Below are 26,302 nucleotides of genomic sequence, written 5' to 3'. Positions count from 1 at the left end.
TGAATGCTGTAAGAATAAAAGAAACAAAAATAAGCATTGCTAGAATTGCTGTTTTCTGTTCATCCCGCCTTCCAAACAACGCAATAAAAAGCGATCAAACGGTTCTATGTACCCCAAAATGCTACCAATAAAAACTAAATGTCTTCCTGCAAAAAATAAGCTCTTATACAGCTACATCGGCGGGAAAATAAAAATGTTGTAGCTCTTAGAACATGACGACACAAAAACAAAAGCAGTGATACATAAAAAAAAACAATTATATTAGTTTGGTTGCATAGTAATCCTAAATACCCACAAAATAAAGTTTTTATGTTAGTTATACCACACAGTAAACGACATAATATTTAAGACACTTCAAAAGAATGTCAAAATTTCCATTCCTCCTACAAAAAGTTAATAAAAGTTAATCAATAAGTTTAACCCATAATGATGCCACCAAAAAGCCCACACACGGATATGTCTAAGAAAAAAATAAAAAAGTTATGGCTATTGAAATGTGACGATTTTTTTAAAATAATTGCTTGGTTATTAAGGCTACTGTCACGAAGGGTCTGTGGACCCACTGGGCCGTACCGCTTTGGCGGTAAGGCAGCTGGCCAACAGGGAGCAGGTGATTGTCTATAGTTCTATAGGTACCTGTGGCAGCTCACACAGCAGCAGGGCAGGCTCGGCTGGGACTTATGTAGCAGGCTGACGTCTGACGAGGTGAAGCAGGTCAGACGTGGATGTAGCGCAGCATGACTTTGGAACAGCTCCGTGCTAGACCAGGAAAGTATGGATTGCTAGGAACAGGAACTGGAAACAAGTATAGGTACAGGCACAGGAAACACACTAGGAGGCCATCACATAGACAAACTATAGGGAACACAACAACGCTCAGGCATAGAACTAGGGGGCTGGACCCCTCTTATAGTCAAGGGTACTCACGGGTCAAAGTTTGTCAATGAGGTCCGGTGCGTGCACTGCCCCTACGGGATTCGGCAGAGGTGAGTGGACGCGAGCGCTGGCGTCTCCTGAGGAGGAGGCTGGGTCCAGCATTTGCCGACTCGTGGTTGCGGCTATCAAAGGGAGGATGGAGCTGACAACCCGCAGCCACAGACATTACAGCTACATTCACGCGACAGTGAAAAAAAATGTACATTAAAAAATGATCAACTGTCAGTTATTCATGGCCATTTTGCATCAGTGTGTCTCTAAATTTTCTTCAATTTCCAGCCTGTCTGTCCGTTTTTAATGGCTGTTTGACATCCGTTTTGCATCAGTTTTTCATGGCCGTTAAAAAACCTGATGAATTTCATTGGTGAGGCCCCTAGGTCACATGTTCACCTAGACACTATTTACAGCCTGTATATGATGCCACGCACCTCCCTGTATGTGATGCCACACATCTCCCTGTATGTGATGCCACACACCTCCCTGTATATGATGCCACACGACACCCTGTATGTGATGCCACACGCCTCCCTGTATATGATGCCACACACCTCCCTGTATATGATGCCACACGACACCCTGTATGTGATGCCACACACCTCCCTGTATGTGATGCCACACGCCTCCATGTATGTGATGCCACACACCTCCCTGTATGTGATGCCACACACCTCCCTGTATGTGATGCCACACACCTCCCTGTATGTGATGCCACACACCTCCCTGTATGTGATGCCACACAGCCCCCTGTATGTGATGCCACACAGCCCCCTGTATGTGATGCCACACAGACCCCTGTATATGCCACACACTTCCCTGTATGCAATGCCACACAACCCCCTGTATGTGATGCCACACAGCCCACTGTATGTGATGCCACATAGCCTCCCTGTATTTGATGCCACACAATTTCCTGTATGTGATGCCACACAGCCACGATGTAGATGATGTCACACAGCCTGAGATGAATGCCCTACATACTCACCGATGCAGCGCTGTCTTCTTCAGGTAAGGTCACTCTTCTTCACTGGATCTGCGAAGGCGACGCGATGACACTCACCGATGCAGCTCGTCTTCATGTGTGGTCTCTTCTTCTTCACGGGATCTGCGAAGGCGGCACGTTGACGTCATCTTGTCACCTTCGCAGAACCCGCGAGACTAGAGACCACACCTGAAGATGAGCTGCATCGGTGAGTGTCATCGAGCCGCCGATAGCCAGCTAGTAGTTCCCTTGCCAATCCCCATGTCACAGATCCGTTTTTAACGGTTGTTACATGTATTGCCAGCCGTTAAAAACTGATCCATTGACTTCTATGGGGGCCGTCTGGCCGTGGAAATGGGCAAAAATAGGACATGTCCTATTTTTTGACGGACATTATTCACGGGCCATTAAAAAAAAACGGCCATGTGAATACACCCATAGAACATCATTGTTCTGAAAATAGCCGTGCGACGGCCGTCATGTGAATAAGGCCTAAGGACAAAAATAGGCTGGTCACTATAGTGTTAACAGAATGCAGTAATCTCCCCCTAGTGAAGGCTGCAGGCCACTGGCATGTTATGTTTTAATTCTAGGTTCATGTATTAGATTTGGAGCTCTGTATCAGAACAATTGAACTCTGAATACTTTAAAGATATATTAAGAAATTTATCAGTAGAGAACCTATTTAGACAAAACAAATGATGGACTAAATTCCTATTGATTGTCATACATACCAAATACTAGCACAGCAGGTTAGTCAGGTTAGTCCTGCTGTGCCTAGTATTTAGTATGACGGAATAGGAATGCTGAATGACTTGTTAATGTTCTCAATATCAATAATGATCGAAGTTTCAACTTTTGAGACAATCTAAAGTGATTTTTTATTCTGTATCATTTTGAAGAAATATTTACTAATAGTTTAGTTAATCATTTTAAATAATCTAATGATCCTTATTTTTTATTGTAGAAAACAATACCTATTTGATAGGGTTGAAACCACTGCAGTGCAGCGCTTTAGGAAACCTAAATCAGAGACATTTATAGACAATTTTATTTTTCATACTTTGTTGAACATGATGGATGAGGTTCGTAAAAGAATGCCTTCAAAAAGGTTCTCCATTATGGACAACAGAAAAAGCAGTTCATGGGTGTAAAGCAGATCATGGGTGGGAAGTCCTACATTACACTGCATCCTCTTAAACTGAGTGAACTGGCCCTACGCTCTTTTTATCTACCTACCACTCTGACTCATACAGCAGGATCTATTATATGCCCTAACAGGGATTAAACAAAACCTATAACATAAAGGTCATTTCGGTGTACAATTTCGGCTATGTCTTTTATAGTTCCCATACATCTAAAATGAAAATAAATATTGTTTTTATTAAAAAAAACCCTACTGTTTTGTGTCTACAGCTCCTATACAGGCTACTATGTTTCCATGGTAACAGACAACAAAAAAACACTGCAATTTGTCCCATACGTCTTGTTTACCTACCAAATGTATATTAGTAAGAATTAGTGGACTGATGGAAAGCTTCAGATTAAACAGGATTTGTTGGCTGTTACTATTGAAAGTCTGTATAGGAGCTGCATATACAGAGTTACAGTATTTTTTTTTCTTAGATGCATTGAAACAATAGAAAATATTTGTTTGTGAAAGTGCAAAGGCAGCAAAAAAATAACAAAAAAATACTACAATTCAATCAGTTTTTTACTACTTAGAAAAATGTTTGAATTGGGAATTTATTCATTGCTATTTATGCTTTAATAGACAATTCTAAAAATAAGAGACCATCGCTTTGTTGTTGGAGAATAGCATTTTCTGACTGCTAAATAGAGGTTAGTAAGCACAGGCCTAGTAAGGTCTATTTCAGTATAGTGTGTAATATACTCACCTCGCCACGATCCAGAGTTATCTCGCCACACTGTCGCGACAGGGCTAGCAGGCAGGGCATGCACAGAGAGTGTGGCCACTCTGGCAATCAAAGTGACTGGTGCAGTATTTAAAATGGTAACTCACTGACCTCAGTGCCAGTTATAGGTATTTTTTCCCTACCTATACTCATTTTTATTCTGTTTTAGTTACTTGGATCTTGTACTTCTGACAGTGCCCAAGCTCGTTGACTACTCTCCTGTACTACTCCCTATGGTACTGCATACCCATCTCTGCTAGAAACCTTGGCTTGACTGACTACTCTCCTGTACTACTACCTATAGTACTTATGCTTGACTTCCATTATCTGACCTTGGCTCATCGGACTACACTTACGTCTTACCTTGGTACCACATACCTTTATCTGCGTGACCTCTGTTGTTGACTTCTAGACTGGATGACCATGCTTCTGTTACCCCATCTTTTCATGCTGACCCTCTTGATATGTTTTGAGATATTTTTAAGTTTTACTCCCATTTGGTCTGATTCCCCTCCTGCTAGACATTATCTAGGTAATCTATCCACAGAATAGCTAAAGACACTTAAGTTCTTGACTCTGCCAAGTACCTCAACTCTTACTGAAGTTCTGGGACAGGGTGGAGCTATAGGTGAAAATGTGCCATCCAGCTGGTCCTTTGCCTGGGTATTGAAGGAATCAAATCATTACACAATGCAACTGTTCATCTACAGTCTGAAGCTAAAATATATTGTAGGAATAGATCAACAGGTTTATGACAAACGTCGCAATACTAGCACAAATAAAAAGTGAAGTTGTTATGCAGTGCAACCAGTCTAAACATAGAAAATTTAAGCGGATATTTAATTGGTTATTTCGAGGACTAGTTTTGGTTGTTTGCATTCATTTTTACAAAAGATGCAAATCTTTTGTAGACTGTGACCCAAATCACGAAGCAAAAATTTTCATTTTTCTGTAAACTTTATTTTTGCCACAGTGTGACGTGTAACTGTACATTTATGTAATCAGACAGAGTTATTTGTATCGCTCTGGGTTATAACATATCGGTCCTCTCTTGACACAGCTGTTTCCAGTTCAGAGAACCCAGCAGACCTGTTCTGTAACACAGGGTAACAAAATGAAACTTCTCATCAGATATTCATGCATGGCTAAATATCACATAGCAAAAATACAAAAAGAGATGCATGTATCTGGTAGTGGTAGGTCCAAATCAACGGGACCTGTTTAGAAATATTAAAGCTTAGCGTCTGAAACCAAAATATTTAACACAATATATTAGACTGATATCATAAATATATTTTACTACATGATGCGTGATCGTGGTGATGTTCCTGCTACAGAGTTTGCACTGGAGCCCTGGAGTCTCAAGTTACGTCTCGGTTCCTAATCCTTCGGCATGTTTCCTACACAATATGAATTAGGGGTCATGCATCAATAGTATCAATTGTACATCTGTACACATTGTATACAACTGTTTTGCTGCAGTGCCAACCGTTGTCTTTTCGTTTTTGAATCCTAGCATATTTGTCAGAGATGACAGCAATTTCAGGAAAAATGGCACAATCTTCAAGCCATCAACCAGTGGAGTATAATGCAAATTTTATTGAACAAATCTCCTAATGATAACAGATTTTTTTTTAGAAGTAAAAAACTCAAAATGCACTGTTTCAAATTATTATGCACAACAGAGATCAAAACATTTTAAAGGTTGTAAAGAGAACTAAAATGGTAATTTGTTGAATTTGCAGCATCAGGAGGTCAAATTTACAGAAATCAAAAGCGCTTTCAATCAAAAAAAAAACAACAGGCCAAGTTACATGTTAACATAGGACCCCTTCTTTGATATCATCTTCACAATTCTTGCATCCATTGAATTTGTGAGTATTTGGACAGTTTCTGCTTGAATATCTTTGCAGGATGTCAGAATAGCCTCCCAGAGCTTCTGTTTTGATGTGAACTGCCTCCCACCCTCATAGATATTTTGCTACAAAGGTTCTCAATAGGGTTTAGGTCAGGGGAACATGGGGGCCACACCATGAGTTTCTCTCCTTTTATGCCCATAGCAGCCAATGACACAGAGGTATTCTTTGCAGCATGAGATGGTGCATTGTAATGCATGAAGATAATTTTGCTACTGAAGGCACGGTTTTTCTTTTTGTACCACGGAAGAAAGTGGTCAGTCATAAACTCTACGTACTTTGCAGAGGTCATTTTCACACCGTCAGGGACCCTAAAGGGGCCTACCAGCTCTCTCCCCATGATTCCAGCCCAAAACATGACTCCGCCACCTCCTTGCTGATGTCGCAGCCTTGTTGGGACATGGTGGCCATTCACCAACCATCCACTACTCTATCCATCTGGACCATCCAGGGTTGCACAGCACTCATCAGTAAACAACACGGTTGGAAAATTAGTCTTCATGTATTTCTGAGCCGACTGCAACCGTTTCTGCTTGTGAGCATTGTTTAGGGGTGACCGAATAATAGCTTTATGCACACTTGCAAACCTCTGGAGGATTCTACACCTTGAGGTTCGCGGGACTCCAGAGGCACCAGCGGCTTCAAATACCTGTTTGCTGCTTTGCAATGGCATTTTAGCAGCTGCTCTCCTAATCCTATTAATTTGTCTGGCAGAAACCTTCCTCATTATGCCTTTATCTGAACGAACCCATCTGTGCTCTGAATCAGCCACAAATCTTTTCACAGTACGATGATCATGCTTACGTTTTCTTGAAATATCCAATGTTTTCATACCTTGTCCAAGGTATTGCACTGTTTCACGCAGCAGAGAGATCCTTTTTCTTTCCCATATTGCTTGAAACCTGTGCTTAATAATGTGGAACGTCCATCTTAAGTAGTTTTCCTTTGATTGGGCACACCTGGCAAACTAATTATCACAGGTGTCTGAGATTGATTACAATGATCCAAAGAGCCCTAAGACACAATACCATCCATGAGTTTAATTGAAAAACTAATAATTAAATGTTTATGACACTTAAATCCAATGTGCATAATAATTAGGAACACGATGTATGAGTCCCAATGTGGAAAGTTTTTTCAACTTTACAACAATAGAATTTCCAACGTTAATTCATAAATGGCAAAAATTCTCCTACGCCAATACGAAATGAACTCCTATATTTAACATGGCATCAATGATTATGCATGCCTTTTTTCATTTGCTTCTGTGCTATTCATAATATTAGTAAGCCACCCCATCGAATATTCAGAGCTATTTATGAAAATGTATGGGTTTTCTCAACAATTCTTATTAAAACAGCTATGTTATAATAGTTGTTAATTGGATTTGACAGTGCCAAAAAATGTGTGAAGAGCAAGAAAACTGAGCTAATCATAGGCAAAATTATGTATAGAAGCCAGGCCTATACACTAAAGTCTGCGTGATTGCACAATCAAAGCACAGAACAGAAGCGCGACTAGTACATCCAACACTACAAAAATAAGAAACAGTATCCAATTTCTTTCAGATTTTGCCTCATATTTTTATGGAACCAATTGATTGATTTTAATGGGGCCAATATTTTATTCTGGGACTAACTGGAACAAATATTTTTTTATTTAAGTATTATCTACAGCTTAGCCGGAAATGGGACAAGCCATAGTTGTTACTGCACGGTTATGGCTATTTACAATTTTCACGTTTTAGAATTTTAATGGACAAAAACGTTACTTAAAAATTAAGGAAGAAAAACGGTCCATTCAGATCTGTGCTGTTTAACTGCTTAAATTAACAAACAAAGACAGCATTACAAAAGGGGAACCAATTATTTTTAATAGTGTTATTTGTGGGATTACATTATAGGGTCTTAATGCTGTGTTGGAGATTTTATAACAAACCACATCTCATTTAACATTAGTTAACAACTTCTAATAAGATGTTGGAAACACATGAAAATAAAGTAAAAAAAAAAAGAAGATGACGTGAATCTTTGAAGAATTCAAAATAAACCTAAATAGTTAGCTAGAAATTGATGAAGACCCAAACCTGACATCACTTAACATTAATTTCAAAATACACAGTGGTGTCTTCCAAGTGTACTAGAAGTCAGGGTCAGATATATTATATGTGCAATAGCTGGAATCACAAATGTGGTTTTTATGGCAATTTTTGATGCAGTTTTTTTTTTTGTGTCAAGCCAGTAGTTGATATAAAAGAGTGGGGAAGTATCAGATTTAATTTATACTTTTCCCTCTCTTTGTATCTTTTTCCTTCTTTTTTTTCTGATGGCTAGTTCTTTAGCCCCTTTCTCTCCGCTCCTAAACAATTAAAGATGATTTGGTCATAATTCAGCTTAGAAGATCGTCCAGAAGAGGAAAGAAAGAGGCTGGAGAATGAGCAGTCAGGAAACCAGTCTGACAGATTTGACTATGAACAGCATTCTGCAGGCTGCAATGTACTAGAATACATGCACGCTGCAGAAGCCGAACGGAGCACAAATTTTCTTCATAAAAAAAAATTATAAAAGCGTTTTTTAGTTCATAATACAGCCAATGCAATTAAAAACAAATACATGGCCCAGAAGGTGCCCATAGACTTTAGCTGCCAGGGTTTTTTGGACATTTTGCATCTCTGGAAGCTAGGACGATTTTTTCACTTTTGACATGTACAAATAAATTGTAAATTGCAAAATAAAAAATCATACTAAACCCTCATAGTGCACCTATATATTTTCTGAAAGACGACGCCTGGCACATTGTCAAACTGCCACTCAGCATTTTGTACACACAAGAACTGTCATGAAATTTTGTGTCCAAGTGTAATTTTCCCAAAAAAAATGCATAAAAATGTATATTTGTAAGACCCAAGCAGAAAATTAGACACACCACACATCCTTAAAGAGAACCTTTCACCTGTCCATACATGTGCAGCATTTAATAGGCAGGGCTGTACAAACCCTGTTTCACTATTAAAAAAATCCTATCTTTCTCCGTTATTTAGATATCTGTGCAGTTATTTTTGGCGCCCGATATTTAAATAACCCCCTGAACTGTCAATGGAGCATGTAATTGGCAAGGGGGCGTGCAACATCGCTGTGACACTGTCCAATCAGCTACGGACAGTGTCACAGAGATAGAGAGAAGAGAGTGAGAGCTTGTGCGCACACGCGTTGCTCTGCCGCCACCACGGAACAGTAGAGGAGAAGAATGTGAATTCTTCTTCTGTTCAATGGCGACGGGAGTATCTTCGGCAGCGGCATCGGAGCTGTGCGCGCATGCATGTGGGTGAGAGGAACACTCTCACTCACTCTTTAGCGCTCGGCAGCCAAGGATGACAAGACTGTGTTATCTCTCTCGAGATCACACAGTCTTGTTGTCCTTGGCTGCCGAGAGCTTTTGCTGTGACACTGCCCGTAGTGGGTTGGACACTGTCACAGCGATGATACGTGCCCCCTTGCCAATTACACGCCCCATTTACAGTTCAGGGGGTTATTTAAATATCGGGCGCCAAATATAATGGCAGTGTTATCTAAATAACGGAGGAGGATGGGAAAAAAATTAAATTGTCCAAGGGTTTGTGCAGCCCTGTCTATTACATGCTGTACTCAACTGCACATGTATGGGCAGGTGAAGGGTTCTCTTTAAAATAAAAGTTTAATATGTGCATACATACCACTTATGCCTATGTTTACAGTTTATAAAGTAAAGGGATTACACGCCTTAAAAATTAGTGCACCTCTAAATCCTATACATTTCCTGAAAGAAGACAACCTAATGATTGCAGTTGTCTTGACAGATGCTGGTAAATGTTCTGGGTTGTAGAGTCAAGCGGCCGAATTAACCGCAGAGGAGTAATATAGATACTGCTCATCTTCTGATTCCTTTTTTATTTTATTTTTTTTTAAAAAGACCCCCGTATGTGACAGAAAGTGTAAGTATGCTCTCTAAATAATAAAGGGGGCAATAACATGAAGAAAAGTTCATGCGACCCCTCCCCCTGGGGTCATCTACAGCCATATCTACATGCATGCTGCCAGCATGTACCTCTGCCTGCCTCCCTCTCCTCCTCCACACAGGCTTAAATGGGAGCTGCAAATATTTTCAGTTTCCATATCAACCTGCCCTAACTCAGGATAGATTGTAGCTAGAGCTAGAATATTAGCTTTCGAACAGGCCCTGGATTGCAGCTCTAGCTACAATCTAGTCTAAGTTACAGCTTTTAGTAATAAGAAAATAACAAATAAGTCTCTGGCTACTGAAGTGCCTTAATGCCAGGACGTATGATATTCATCCTAGGCAGGGAAAGGGTTAATTTAGGCATTTATTCTGGGGTCTGAATTTGTGTTGCTATAGAGGGTAAGGATGGGATGTCAAACCGAGGGGCCAAAGATGTCTGGGTCTTCGCGAGACATCATCATGGCGATTTTGGACAGATAGAGAAGAAAAGCTAAGTGAACAACACCAATTAGAGAAGATGTCACCTGTGAGTCACTGGATTTAGTTGTTTATTCTGCCTGTGTCTAATCAGTACTATATTCTCTTGGTTATATTGATTTTTGTATTCGTTATATTGATTTTTGTATAGTAGCAGTGTTCACTTGTCCCTGACAGAGTGTGATTAGGTGTTTCTGTGTTCCACATTAATTTTCTGTTTTGTGTTGATGATGTGGCTAAACATATTTAGCCGTCAGGACGCTGCCATTTTGGGACATAATTACGCAATGATTTTTTCAGTTTTTTCTATGACAGCGTTTCGAGTTCCAGAAATTTTTAATGAATACGTTGCTGTGTGAGGGGTTGTTTTTTTCGCGGGACAAGTTGTATTTTGTGGGGTACATATACTGTATTTAAAAACTTTTATGCAATGTTTTTTTTTGGGGGGGGGGTAGAAAAAAAACAGCAATTCCGCCATTGTTTTTTAAGATTAGTTTTTACAGCATTCACTGTGCTGTAAAAATTATGTTAACTATAGTTTGCGGGTAATTGCAATTACGGCGTTACCAAGTTAATATTGTTTTCTTTTTTTTACTAGTTTTGCACATTAAAAATACTTTTTTTTTAAATCCATTTGTTTTTGTGTTGCCACATTTTAAAAGCAATTACATTCTTATTCCATTAACGGAGTGTGTTAGAGCTGTTTTTTTCTAGGACGAGTCATATTTTTAAAAGGCAACATTTTATGAACTTAGATGTGATGGGTAACAGGTGGATCCTGTGTGTCAGAGACCCGCTTTCACTGAACCGGTCAGTACCGCGGACCAGACGGGAGAAGTATTTAGCAAACTATACAGCTGTTCTGTATAGAGAATACAGAGCAGCTGTATCTCAAAAAGTAAAAATATTTTTTATTAAAAACTATTTATAAAGTTGCACTAATCACAATGACTGACCTTTTATATATATATATATATATATATATATATATATATATATATATATATATATATAATATAATATAAATGCCATTCAAAGGTTTACATAGGCTTTAACTTTTTTTTTTTTTGAGTGGAGGAATAAAAAAAAACAAACAATTCCACTATAGTTTTTTGCATTTTAAATTGACACCATGCGGCATAAATAATTTGTTACATTTATTCTGTGCGTCGGTATGATTACGGTGATACCAAATACGTATAGTTTTTTTTATGTTTTACTACTTTTCCACATAAACACATTTCATGGAAATGAAATTTGTTTTTATGTCGCTGCATTCCAATAGGCAATTTTTTTTTATCAATGTAGTTGTATGTGGGCTTGCTTTTTGTGGAATAAGTATTATTTTTTAGTAGAAGCATTTTGGTGTACATATATGTTAATTGACTAACTATTCAGATTTTTTGGGGAGGCATAGAAAAAAAAGCAATTGTGCCGTTGCTTTTCACATTTATTTTATGCCGTTCATCTTGTAAATTATATAGTATGTTAACTTCATTATTTGGGCCCTTACATTCGCGGCTATACCATATATGTGGGTTGTTGATTTTTTTACACTTTTGCTAAATACAACCACTTTTTGAGGTTTTTATTTTTACTGTGAGCACTTTTTTTTCCTAGTAAACTTTATTACACTATTATTTACTATTTTTTTTAGTCCCACTAGGGGACTTTAAAATGCGATCCACTGATTGCTTATAGAATGCTTTGGTAGTCATGGCAAGCCTAAGTGTCTTTGTTAAGCGCCCCGCAAACTTATCGCGGGGCACAGATGGGTTGTCCGAGGGATCCCTATCCCTCTGTGGCCACGTAGATGCCGTGGTCGCCCATGAATCTTAATCCTATGTAAATAATAATTTGTAGACTGTTATATGGTGACATTGCAGCTTAAGTACGGGCTAAAATATAATAATGTGCCCTTGCACATAGAGATCATACCAAGATAATATAAGAGAAAAGAGAACCTTTGATATAATACTATATAACTTACACTAATTGGCTCTGCTTTAGTTGAATAGAAGAAAGAATCTTATTTTATTCACTTACAAGCCTGTGATGTTCCACTTTATAGAAGAATTTCTTATCCTGATCTGACATCTATTTCAAACGACAAATTAACTCAACTGAAAAATTCACAAATAAAAGAAACACAGATTTAGAACTTATTTAGCTAATTAGACTAAAGAACTGACAATGATTTGACTTTTAAATTGATATAAAATTGAGTTGGCAAATTAGAATTTACAATATTGGGTAAAAAGGGAGCTGCCAAAATATTTCCTGTCTGCAGCCCTTCAAAAGTTTTCTTTCAAGGAGTTTTCAATCAAACTGAACAGAAAAGGAGAAGGCTGGTTTAATGAGCAAAGATGATTTCATGAGTGCAGCAATCTTGAATCTTGAATCTTGAAAGCACTTCTCGGCTCCAACTTTACTGCTTTCTTACCATAGGGGATTATATCAAAGAGCTAGCGGTTTTTCTGACCCATCGTAGCAAAATACTAAAAGTGAATAATTGCATTTTCCTTAAACTTTATGTATGGTGAAAACAAGAATTAAACCCTAAAAATCTATGGGGGTGGGGGGGAATAATAAAAGTCACAAGATAGATAGATAGATAGATAGATAGATAGATAGATAGATAGATAGATAGATAGATAGATAGATAGTTTGGAGGCTCTAAGAAATTCAAGGAAAATTTATTTTCAAGGTTCCATTAAATCGACCACTTTCCTTCACACCAAACTCATCTAACCAAGTCTTTATGAACCTTGCACTGGGGCACAGTCATTCTGGAACAGAAAAGGGCCTACCCTAAATGGTCTTACAGTTTTATAGAAGGATCTATGCATTCCGATAGGTAGCGTTCACCTGGCATCCGCCAAACCAAGATTCGGCCATCAGATTGCCAGATTGTAAAGCATGATCCATCACTCCAGAGAAAGTTCTTACTGCTTCATGGTCCAGTGTGCTTTACAGCACTCCAGTCGATGCTTGGTATTGCGCATGGCAATCTTGGGTTTGTATGCAGCTGCTCAACCATTGACACTCATTTCATGAAGCTCCCGATGCACAGTACTTGTGCTGATGTTACTTCCAGAGGCAGGTTGGAACTCTATATTAAGTAATACAATGGAGGATGGGTGATTTTTATTCATCACACATAATAAGAGTTTGTAACCCATGAGAAATACAAATTCTACTCTACATTCTTCCTATACATCAGTAGAAGCCCTGGTAATTCCTAGACTAATGCCCTACAAACATCAGCGTAATCGCCTTTAAAAGGGACGGCTCTGCTTTGGAACCTCCTGCAACGCCCTGGTGCGAACTTCAGTGTATTTCTCTCACTATACCAGCTAGTACACAGAAGCAATCAGAAATCTGATATTGTGCTGGATGCAAGAGGATAAAGTATGCAGATAGAATCATGTAAAACAGAATTATTACGAGTCAAACAAACCCGCAAAAGAATATGGTATGCCGATAGGAACACGTAAAAAATTATTTGTATGAATCAAACAAACCCAACACATTTCCACAAACTTATTGGCTCATCAGGGGGCTATAACACAACATGTATTCCAGTAGGAGAAGAAGAAATTGCAGCACTCTATAATACAAAATGGTATATATGGCAACAGATTAATGTTGAGGATTGATATATTCCCATGGACACAAGGCGCAAAGTGGTGGCAATTGAAACACACTTCAAAAAAGTAACAGTGTACCAAAATTTTGTGAAACATTGCTGTATGCAATAACCAGCAGACACTCATCTCTAGTCATATGGACGTGTAGAAAAGGGATATATGATATAAACCCCTACATGAGGGCCGAAACAGCACTTAGCATGTATCCTGTTACATATCAGGGAATCCTAATTGATGAGTGAAAATGCCTGGTCCATGTTGCTGCGGTCGGCATCAAATAGCAACATGGTAGCCATGAGGAGAAACTGCGAACACTGTAGATGTTTTACTGCTCTCCCCGCGTGGTCGCGATGATGAGCAGTTGTAATCACTACTGAAGGGGAATTTGGATGTTGGAACATTCAAAACCAGAAAATCAGCTGCGGCCTGAGAGTTATTGCAGTGTTAAGCCAAAAAAAACAACGGCACAGCTTATAATATTAGGTACACCACCCCCCCCCACCGTGTGTGAGTCTTAACGATGTCATGCCCACATAGACTAATTTAATGGCTCTATCTGTTAGGTACACATCCCCCTGTGTGAGTCATCACGGTGTCATGCCCACACAATCCAATGGAATGGCTCTGACTTATAAGTACACACCCCCTCCTCTCGTGTCAGTCTGTGGTAATATGGTGTTATAGTAACCACTATACTATGAGCACTGAGTGCAAGGAAGCACCGGTTGTCAGGTCAGGAGAGGCTAGAGCGGTCTGTGTCATATGATTAAAAAGTAATGTGGGACCTTGATAATGATCGCTCTCCATAACAGGATACAGATTATTTTCTCACTCCTAATCACGTTACCTTATCAGATACAACATTTTTTTTTTTTTTTGAGAAAAAAAGTAAGGGTCATGTGACAAAAAGTCATGTGACATTGGTGCACCTAAACATGTCACTTCAAAAAATGATTACCAGAAAACCCCCGCTACTGACCGCAGTCGATGCAAACACCATACCAATAAGAGATGGAATCAGACACATTATAGTGTAGATATTTACATAAATACACAATTTTTTCCCTTAGATATTGGGTACATCTCCATAGTACAAACAGTGACCAAATACCAAACGGACTACACTCCATTATGAATGATACAATTAAGGCACACACTAATGAGGCACTCGGAGAAAAGCCCATAGGAGAACCGATTTACTTTAAACATATAGATTTACAATAAATCGCATACCCAGTCTACCAGAGATAAGTGGCAGACTGGGACACTGGAATCTCAACGTAAGCATCAATTGATGTGAATCCTAAAAGGCAGGAGTGATCTAGGTATATTCAATCATGAGAATAAAGAGGGAATGTTATATATGCAGATTCATTATACTCTATAGAAGACAGCATTAGGTACCAAGGCCCAAGATCTAACTTACTAAAAAATAACGTAACAGAAATGGTACGGTGCTCCGTAGTCATAGACTGAAAGTTCCCTCTCGCAGGTAGTAATATAAGGATAAGGTCTCATTAAGACCAGGAGGATTAGCGGATCTTAATCTATAGATCCACTAAAGCCCTTTCTGTAAAACCCTTCTATTTCAATACCCCTTTAGGACTAGACCAGACTACTTTGATAGCAGGGAACGTGATTGAGCAGATGACCCCCACCTTTATATTCGTGAACATGCCTTGATATAGGACTATTCCTCTCATTTTTAATATCACAGACATGCACACAGATCGTCTCCTCAGCTCTCTGTAGGTTTTCCCAATGTAGTCACAGGGACAACTGCATTGACACAGATATATGCGGCAGTTAACTTAGTCCCTCAGAAAATACTGTACGTGTTGCAGAACTCGTTACGGGTTTCCCATTATAACCCCAGAGATGGGTGCAGACGGGGCGTATATTAGAAAGTTGTACCCTGTCCTAATTCCCGTCTCTGGGAAACTATTTTATTCAAGCAATTGACTCCTTTAAGACTTTCACACAGTAACTTCTCTTGAGTTCTCAAAGACTGCTTCAGATTCTAACACTGATTTGTCTGCCCTTTCTATTTACACCCTTGGCTTGTGCTTCTAGAATAACATGTACCAAGAGCAAAAGTGTTATCATCCTTTTGAGACATAGAATAGAATACAGAATATTGGTTCGTTTTTGTTTCGTTACACTGCAGAACGTGAAATGAGGATGACCCAGACTGAACCCCAAATGTCCAGACAGCGATAAAAGTAAGCAGTTCAAATTGGGTATTATTCACACAGGCATCCAGCTCTTAGAAGAGATATGTCCTGTCCTTGTTTTTCCCCAGCATATTGCATGGTCAGAATGTATAAGTATTTCATCACATAGGATATAGATTATATACACTACATTTTTATCATAATCTGAAGTGGATTTTGAGCAAAAGAAAAAAGTATATTAGCAGAAAATTAATGTTTTAGTGCTGTTAACAAGACTCACTTCTATGTTACAACTTTAACATCATCTATTATTTAAAGTAGCCATGTATACAGTTATTTAATGCTTTTCCCCTAAAATAATAATAATAAAATAAAAGACATTTGAAAAATATGAGTCCTTGAATTTGACCTTTTTTTGTTTCTTAGTAATATCTGGGAAAGATGGGTGACAACAACAGTGTTGCCATTTCAGCTCTCACAGGGACATTTGTCCAATTCTCCTTGAGTCGTGAATGTTATACCTGCCTAGTTATGCATTATACTTCTCGTTCTCACCTACTACAATTTTTAAAAACAGACAGGGCGTTTATTTACAGGTGAATTTCTTTAATTCTAAACTAGTCAAAGTCACATAAAAACGCTACTATTTACTATCTATATTTATATAGATCTGGTCTGCAGTGATGTACGCTTAATATACTAACAGTAATTCTTGTTCTTCCTCTTAGTGGAGCTTACAATACACTTGTATAATTAAATTAAAGGAACATACACATAAGGGATCATACACACAAAGACTCCGATGGGGCATGCAACTATTTTTTCCCAAGCTCTATATGCCTCTGTATGAAATCAAACGCATACGTAGATACAGGAGACGTCTCATACACTTCTATGGCAGCCCTATTACGGCTCTGTTCATAATGGAGCCGTAATATTGCTGTGTGCATGAGCCCTAAGGGAGCCTAAAAAATAATGGTATGTCATATATCAGACACCATATCACCATATGTATTGTGGTATTCTCCCCCAGAATGTTTCCTTGAACCATATGGCAGTACATGGAGACAGTGCAGCTCTGTATGTGGCTACATGACCGTGTGCTCAAGCCCTTTAGTCAATTTCAGAGGAAACCAGATTCGTTTTAAGTGTGTGTGTGTGTGTGTGTGTGTGTGTGTGTGTGTGTGTGTGTGTGTGTGTGTGTGTGTGTGTGTGTGTGTGTGTGTGTGTGTGTGTGTGTGTGTGTGTGTGTGTGTGTGTGTGTGTGTGTGTGTGTGTGTGTGTGTGTGTGTGTGTGTGTGTGTGTGTGTGTGTGTGTGTGTGTGTGTGTGTGTAAACTACATAAGTATTTTAGGCCATTCAATCTTCATGCAGATATTTATGTGGTATGTGTCATACCGACAGTTGCAGTGTTAACCAGTAAGTGACCGTGCTCACTTAAATGGAAGTGTATAGCTGTTTTTTGCCTCCGCAGTGCTGGTGTGCAAGGAATTATGGGAATGCAAACTACTGATTGTTGGTCAGGAATTTGCATAAATGAATATTAAGTGTTCAATAGCGATTAGGGTCAGAAAAACTTTTATAGTGTGATATCTACTGTATGCATATAGTGCTACATTATGATATATCTTGGAGTCTATTCCAGTATGGAATAGATTTAGGTGATGTCTTTATTTGTGTCAGCTGTGGATTGTTTGCAGCTATTGTGTCTATTGTGGCGCTGTTCTCCCTCAGTTTATAGTACCGGTTTATTCCCAGGCACTGGACATCACTGATATACCCACTTTTTGTTTGGTTGTACAAATTTACTATGAGATTAAAAAAAATTGGACTATTGGTTAATGACTAATAATCAAGATACCTTGCTTTTAGTGTTTTGGTGTGAATGTCAATGCTGATGAAGTAGTATGGATATAATCTGCTTAAGGCCACTGCGCTTAATAGCAGATATCACATTTTTCCGCACAGACTTACTTATCGTTTCTGTTCTCCATGAAGCCAACTACAGCATGAACGGAGTTACCTAAATATACGCTACACATTACATTGCATACACATTGATGCAAGAACAAAAGAACAGAGGAATATGATAGATGATAAATCGATAATTAGATAGAAGATCAATATAGAAGAAAGACATAGTAGCATTTTCTGTTTGCCAAAATCTCTTTATATCGTTTATATGCCATTTCATTAAAATACCTGTTGACTTAAAGAAATTCTATCGAAAAAAGATGGAAAATCATGTCTAAAGTATGGGACAAGTGATTGCATTTTATGAATCATTTCATCTCCATAGAATGTATGTATATAAACGATATCATTACTTTCTTTCTCTCCCCTTCCTTCGGTATCTAGGATGGCTCCCCGTTTCATGCTCTAGCTGTCAGCGACTTTATTAGCATGATGACAATCCATAGAACCCATCATTTTCTATAAAGTATGCTGCCCAGTGATGAGTTCCAATAAAATATATATACCTCATTCCATACGTGGATAATGGAAGATCTGGTTTATAAAAATGTATGATTATGGAGGTGTATTTGTTTATATAATCATATATCATTTTGCCCTGGAGAAGTATGAACATTGAATTAATGAAATATAATCTGTGTATTGAAACACAAAAGACAGCCCATACTTATACTAGTTACAAATAAAAACTATAAAACTTGACTTTAGAATACAATACAATAAAACTCCTATAATCTGACATGCAAAGGAATGGACAATTTGATGTCTGTACTGCCAGAGCCCCAAAGCATAAATCAAAATGGGGTCAAATTCCAGCTGCTACAACGCTATCTCAAAACACAGGAGTTAACGTATCCGCTTCCCCCGTTTCATTCCCTTGGGGTTCCTACCTTCTCTATCTGCGTCTGCGAAGAGGAGGGGGGCACCATTGCTGGTGACACATATACATTTTATATACAATATGTCTGTGCCACTTTGATTCACTTGACTTGTTTTTTTTCATTGCAACAAAAATTACATTAAATGTAAAATAAAAAATGCCCAGACAATTTACTTTTATGGCCATCTATTTCAACAAACAACACTCATTATATATTATTTGATTAAAAACACCCCGGATAAAATAAAATACACCCATATTATATCATCCCATATGCTTTGCAAAGTATTAACATACTGACCGCTTGTAAATATGGTCAATCACAACAGATTTGTGGCTAATCAATCGTGTGAGGGGTCATTCGACCATCAATATGCCATACTGTATTGGCAGATCTGGGACATGGTCGCAAAAAATGTTCCCAACTGTCTGAAAAACTTTCAACATGCCTAAACATTTTTTTAGCTGACATTATCCATAATGAATAATTTGCGTAAAATTTTGAAACAAACATCAGCCGAAATAGTCAAAATTGTTCATTTAGGAAGACTTAATGAATATGTATGAACAGCTTAAGCTTATTTCTTAAATAAGAAACTCAATTTACTCTAGTTTTAAACAGAATTTAGTAATAAACACAAAAAAGATATGAAGAGATTACCTCAGTTTGTATACGTAAGGAAAGTCAAGCAAGAAAATACCTACTTGAGATTGAGAGACAATGGTTGCTCCTTTGCTTTGACCAGATCTTTCACTTTGAATGTGCTGCAGCCCAGGAAACTCTTCTAGAGATGAAAAAGAGAAAAATCTTTGATTATTTCTGGAATTATATTACGGTTTTTTTCTTAACAAACGAGTTTACACTACAAAGATGACCTACTTCACCACAGATGAAATAGGAGATCGTTCCTATTATTGAAGGTAAACTAACCGTATGTACAAACATACATTATACAAACAGAACAGATGTAAGATAAGCTAAGAACAAGTATCAATGTGGCTTCTATCAACCATCTTATGATGATATTCATACTTAATGACCTACACACAAGTTCACTGGACTATGGTAAAAAAACGCCGTTAAAAAAAAAAGGTCAAACGGCGTGCAGGCAGATGAAAATCTGCCTCAAAATTCCAGACGGAAATAAAAATGCAAAAAAAACTCTGTGTAAACATAGCCTAAGACTCCTCAATGGATGTTTTTGGTTATTTTTACACTAAGCACCGCCCATCCTCTTTGGACTGTTGCTTAGCAACAGATGCTGTAATTTTCAGGTGACAACTCTGAACCTCCATGCTCCTATTGTCACTTGCTATTCTGTGTAGGCTGTGCTAATCCCTGGAGTGAGGGGTAAAATGTTACATCTCTTCTGAGAGCCATTATTTTAAGTTTATATTATAAATTATTTGTAATCTCCTTTCTTAAAGGGGTTTTCATATATTAAATGTTAATGGAAAATAGTATGCCAATAATGAAATATATTACATATGCCATAAAGGTGCAACCTCTATAACCACCATCTATTGGGAGAACACGGGGTTCTTATGTGTGTGATTCTCTCTATTCAAGTCTCGAGGAATAATGGAAACAGCCAAGTAAGCCACTTAACAGACTGCGGATATAACATAAACGGCTAAAATCAGAAAACCTCTTTAAGGCCTGATTTACACGAGCGTGTGCGTTTTGCGCGCGCAAAAAACGCTGCGTTTTGCGCGCGCAAAAGGCACTTGACAGCTCCGTGTGTCATCCGTGTATGATGTGCGGCTGCGTGATTTTCGCGCAGCCGCCATCATAGAGATGAGGCTACTCGACGCCCGTCACTGTCCAAGGTGCTGAAAGAGCTAACTGATCGGCAGTAACTCTTTCAGCACCCTCGACAGTGAATGCCGATCACAATATACACCAACCTGTGAATAAAAAAAGACGTTCAAACTTACCATGAACTGCCTGCTTCCTCCAGTCCGGTCTCCCGGCCGTTGCCTTGGTGACGCGTCCCTCTCTTGTCATCCGGCCCCACCTCCCAGGATGACGCGGCAGTCCATGTGACCGCTGCAGCCTGTGATTGGCTGCAGCCTGTGCTTGGCCTGTGATTGGCTGCAGCTGTCACTTGGACTTAATTGTCATCCCGGGAGGTCGGACTGGAGGAAGGAGCCGGGACTTATCGGTAAGTCCGAACTTCTGTTTTTTTTTACACGTATATGTATATTGTGATCGAAAGTCACTGTCCATGGTGCTGAAACAGTTTAAGTCTTTCAGCACCGTGGGCAGTGACTGTCTCCTGACGTCGCGTACCCGAACATTTTTTGCCGGGTTCGGTCATCTCTAATTTGACACTCCGTTTGGATGTTTGTAAACAGAAAAGCACGTGGTGCTTTTCTGTTTACATTCATCCTTTTGACAGCTCTTGCGCGAATCACGCAGTTCGCACGGAAGTGCTTCCGTGCGGCATGCGTGGTTTTCACGCACCCATTGACTTCAATGGGTGCGTGGATGCGCGAAAAACGCACGATTATAGAACATGTCGTGAGTTTTACGCAACGCACTCACGCTGCGCAAAATTCACGCATCGTCTAAACTGCCCCATAGAGTAATATAGGTGCGTACGACACGCATGAAAAGCACACGCGTCGCACGCGCGTATGTTACGCTCGTGTAAATGAGGCCTTAATCTATCATACATAGAAGAGATACAAATCTAATGTCATGGATTTCCCATATCGCTACAAAAATCAGTCCTCACTTTAAAATGCACAATCCCTGACTGTCATATCAAAGGACAAAGAAATTGGTTCGGCCTCTCACCGAAGTTTTGACGTTCGCATTCAGATATATTGCTGTGGAAATGCAAAAGTGCTATAACAATCCTAAGGACCTAATTGTAGTATGCATTTTGTACTTAAGCAGCTTCCTTGATGGATTGAATATCGCAATATATTATGCAAAGGAGATTAGCTGTATTATATTGCTGATTGTAACATACAAAGCTACCTGCCATCTACAAGTGCAGAGTACTTCTTAAAAAATGGCTGCTAAAGAAAGCGATACATATCACAAACCAGCCAAGGCCATTTCTGTAGGGTTTCTGTACTTTTTTATTTATTTATTTCATATTAAGCTGTTTAAATCGCATACTATAAACCTAAACAATTGGATTTTTAATTCTGGTATCTATGGCAATGCCTAGGAAAATGTGTGTGTGTGTTTGTGTGTGTGTATATATATATATATATATATATATATATATATACAGACACACACACACACACATATACACACACAAACACACACACAGTATATATATGCATATTATACATAACAATTATTTCTTAACGGGATTGTTGGCTATGGATCTCTTTTGTTAGTAGGGTCCAATAATAAGCTGATCACAGAGTGTCCCGCTGCTTATACCCAAGCATTAATCTGTGCTGGAACGCATCAGCATGTAGTCAATTTCCATATAGCACTGTTGCAGGGGAAATTAAGACTTACACAGCTCCCATTGAAGTCCACGTGTTGCACCTTTCAAAGGAATAGACGCTCTTTGTAACCACTGTCTGCGTTGGCGGATAGAGGAGGGTCCTAAATTGGAACCCCCCTCTATTAATTCTCCATTTAAAAATTCCTTAGATGACATGTGGCTGGTAAGTTTACAGTATGAGCACTGTAAGCTTTCGGACAGGGTCGTCTCTTGTTTCTATCTTATGAGTCTGTATGCCTAATAACTTCCCTGAATTGTAACGTCTCTATAGTGACGAGAACAAAGACCCCAGATTAGTTTTACATGTATCTCCCCCTTAGATGCAGCCACTGTACATGGGTGATAACCATTTAAGTACAAACATTTTTTAGTGAAGGCGCAGATTTATAATTGGGGGTAGTTGACGTTTGTTTTATAACACACAATCTGCATAACATAAACGTATTAATGCCTGGTTATGTTAAGAGGCTCTGTCACCAGATTTTGCAACCCCTATCTGCTATTGCAGCAGATCGGCGCTGCAATGTAGATTACAGTAACGTTTTTATTTTTAAAAAACGAGCATTTTTGGCCAAGTTATGACCATTTTTGTATTTATGCAAATGAGGCTTGCAAAAGTACAACTGGGCGTGTTTACAGTAAAAGTACAACTGGGCGTGTATTATGTGCGTACATCGGGGCGTTTTTACTTCTTTTACTAGCTGGGCGTTAGGAATGGGAGTGTATGATACTGACGAATCAGCATCATCCACTTCTGTTCGTTAACACCCAGCTTCTGGCAGTGCAGACACAGCCGTGTTCTCGAGAGATCACGCTGTGTCGTCACTCACTTCCTGCCCCAGGTCCTGCATCGTGTCGGCCACATCGGCACCAGAGGCTACAGTTGATTCTGCAGCAGCATCAGCGTTTGCAGGTAAGTAGCTACATCGACTTACCTGCAAACGCCGATGCTGCTGCAGAATCAACTGTAGCCTCTGGTGCCGATGTGTCCTCGCTCGTCCGACACGATGCAGGACCTGGGGCAGGAAGTGAGTGACGACACAGCGTGATCTCTCGAGAACACGCTGTGTGTCTGCACTGCCAGAAGCTGGGTGTTCTGAAGAGAAGTGGATGATACTTCTCGTCAGAACGCCCAGCTAGTAAAAGAAGTAAACATGTCCAGATGTAACACACATAATACACGCCCAGTTGGACTTTTACTTTAAACACGCCCAGTTGGACTTTAGCAAGCCTCATTTGCATAAATACAAAAATGGTCATAACTTGGCCAAAAATGCTAGTTTTTTAAAAATAAAAACGTTACTCTTATCTACATTGCAGCGCCGATCTGTGTGTGTGTGTGTGTGTGTGTGTGTGTGTGTGTGTGTGTGTGTGTGTGTGATTGCAGAGATGAACACTCTTTTTAGGGGTGGATTTGTTTTACTATCTCCATTTCCTTCGATTCTTTTTTTTTTACAATTTACTATCTATCTTTCTTTTCTTTTTAATTTTCTTTTTGTTATTTTTCAAATTTAAAGAACATACAATATCCATAGTTCCATGTACAGAATGTTGGGACATCTTTTTTTTTTATCAACATTAGTTTTATGTAAAATTTTTTAAATATATCATGGTATGAACTTTAACACGTTATTTCAAGTACAACAAATGTTGTAGAAGTGAGGTTACAAACGTTTATTTGAGGAAAATTAACGTCTCATGCACACGACCGTGTGCGCCCGCCGAGTCCCGTCAGTGATCTGAGGAAAGATAGAACATGTCCTATCTTTCCTCGGATCGGAGACGCAGATAATTTTTCATGGACCCGATTTTATCGGTCCGTAAAGAATATTGGATGCCACTGAGATGCAGTCAAAAATGGCCCGAGTAGCACAACGGTCGTGTGCGTCAGGCGTAACACAGAGAAATGTTGAGTGGGATGGGGGAGGGGGTACATTAGGAGAGGAGAGAGTACATTAGTTAGAAATGGATTCGAAGTGCAGAATGAGATCCAAGGTTTCCATAATTACTGAGAAACGTTTGGATAATGCTGCAGTCGCTTCAATGTAGAAAATGTGCTTTTATTAATCCATTGTGAGGTCGTGGGTATTTGAGTCGATCTCCATTTTGGTGAGATAAATAGTTTGACACCTGATCGTAGGTGGTGAATTAGTAGGTGGTCAAAGACCTATAGAATCTATTACCACCGGAAACTCTCTAACCGGATCGGACATGATGATGAGTAAGTCGTCCACAAATGCCTTTTATGTCAGGGTGATTTCTGATTTTCTGAATTAACGTCTCCATCACTAGAACAAACAGTAGTGGGGAAAGTGGGCAACCCTGTCTAGTTCCATTTAGTATTTGGAAATAGGGTGACATTGTGACGTTAATTTGTATTCTGGCTGTCGGTTGGGTGTACATTTGTAATATTGCTTGGGTAAAAATTCTAGGTGATGTTAAAACGGTTCATAAGGGTTATGGGATAACTAGGTGCGAAGGAGTAAAGGAGAGTGGTCGGAACGTACAGTTGTGAGGATTCATACCTATATAATATTTGGTACCTCTGATAAAGCTAAGAACATATAGCCAAGTCTCTGGTAGGAATTATGTGAAGAAGAAAAGTGTGTATAATCAATTGTTGATGGATGCATATGTCTCCAGGAATCAATTAAAGAGAGAGAGCGAAGAGATTTTTTTTAATGCGGGAAGGCGCTCTGTGAGAGAGGGAGGACTTTTTTGTTGAAGAATCAAAGCTTGGGTCTAGGGTAATATTCAAATTCCCTCCTAGCAGAAATATGCCCTCAACAAAGGGTCAGATTTTTTCTAAGACTGACGGGATCCATGAGACTTGACTAGTATTGGGCACATAGACATTTCCTATGGTCCCCATTGAACCTGCCAAGAGACCCTTAATAAATATGTATCTTCCTTCACTTTCTGAAAGAGTGTCATGCAAAACAAAAGGTTCATGCTTGGCAAGAGCTATTGCTACTCCGCAGAAATCTTTGTTCGGGGTATGTGAATGAAACCATTGATTACATTGCGTATGGTGGAAATCTGGGGATTTATTAACTCTTAAATGAGATTCCTGTAATAGTACTATATCTGCTTTGACTTTTTTAAGATAAACAAGAACTCGTGATCTTTTACCAGTGAATTTAAACCCCTGACGTTGTAGGATACTATTTTCCAGGATGGTAGAGAGCTAGACATTATGATATTGTGGTGTGGGAAATTTGAGCAGTTTTACCTCACTCAATTTTGTAGAACTGAGGGTAGGATAGGGTTTGTAGGGAAAGTAGACATTGCAAGTGAAATTGTAAACATAGCTAGAAGTACAAGGTCGGTGTATCTTATTCAAATGAACAACGTCAAATAACGTGGTGAAGTACTAGAGAAAATTCAAAAGGGGAAAAGTATTGTTTTCAGGATATGAGTCTAGGGTTCAAATTTGTCTATGTCTAAAAACCACGATCTAAGAGCAGGTGAAACGACATAGATCAACAACACCGAGAGAACATGTAGAACTGTGCTGGTTAAACTCTATCTAGACGTGAAAAAATGTACAGGAAAGGATCGATCCATGCGTACTCTCCTCCACACGAGATCGATCCGCAGATGCATCCGAAAGTAGAATGTGTCGACTAGTATAAGTGTGACTAGTGAGGGAGGCTATGTTTGACCTTTCATACTATCTAAATAACATTGTTTGGCATGATCTCTCTACAAGATATTGGTGTGTTAGGCAGGTGATTCTGTCTAGACCACACATAACTTGTAGACTACTTTTATAGAGAGAACACATAAGACGTGTTACATAAACTATTTAAAAAGGGTTTACTGAAAAGTAAACTGTGACTTATCTGTGTACATGTTCTTCTGAGCTAAAATAGCACTCAAATACTACTTGGAGTAGTATGTACTGCTTAGGATAAGAATAACT

The 26,302-nt window shown here is 39.0% G+C and overlaps 1 protein-coding gene across 4 annotated transcripts in view; it reads right to left on the bottom strand.

Annotated features, from left to right (window-relative positions):
* The window catches only part of INPP4B (inositol polyphosphate-4-phosphatase type II B), a 622,734-nt gene that overhangs the window by 238,996 nt on the left and 357,436 nt on the right, over window positions 1-26,302 (bottom strand). For all 4 annotated transcript variants that reach the window (XM_075860411.1, XM_075860409.1, XM_075860408.1 and 1 more), the window contains one exon: window positions 19,604-19,683. In XM_075860411.1, the coding sequence (XP_075716526.1) occupies window positions 19,604-19,683 (80 nt within the window). The remainder of the gene's footprint in view (window positions 1-19,603; window positions 19,684-26,302) is intronic.

The sequence above is a fragment of the Rhinoderma darwinii genome, chromosome 1, assembly GCF_050947455.1.
Source record: "Rhinoderma darwinii isolate aRhiDar2 chromosome 1, aRhiDar2.hap1, whole genome shotgun sequence".
NCBI classification, from domain to species: Eukaryota; Metazoa; Chordata; class Amphibia; order Anura; family Rhinodermatidae; genus Rhinoderma; species Rhinoderma darwinii.
Note: the sequence above shows the minus strand (reverse complement) of the source record. Positions and strands in the feature narration are given on the sequence as shown.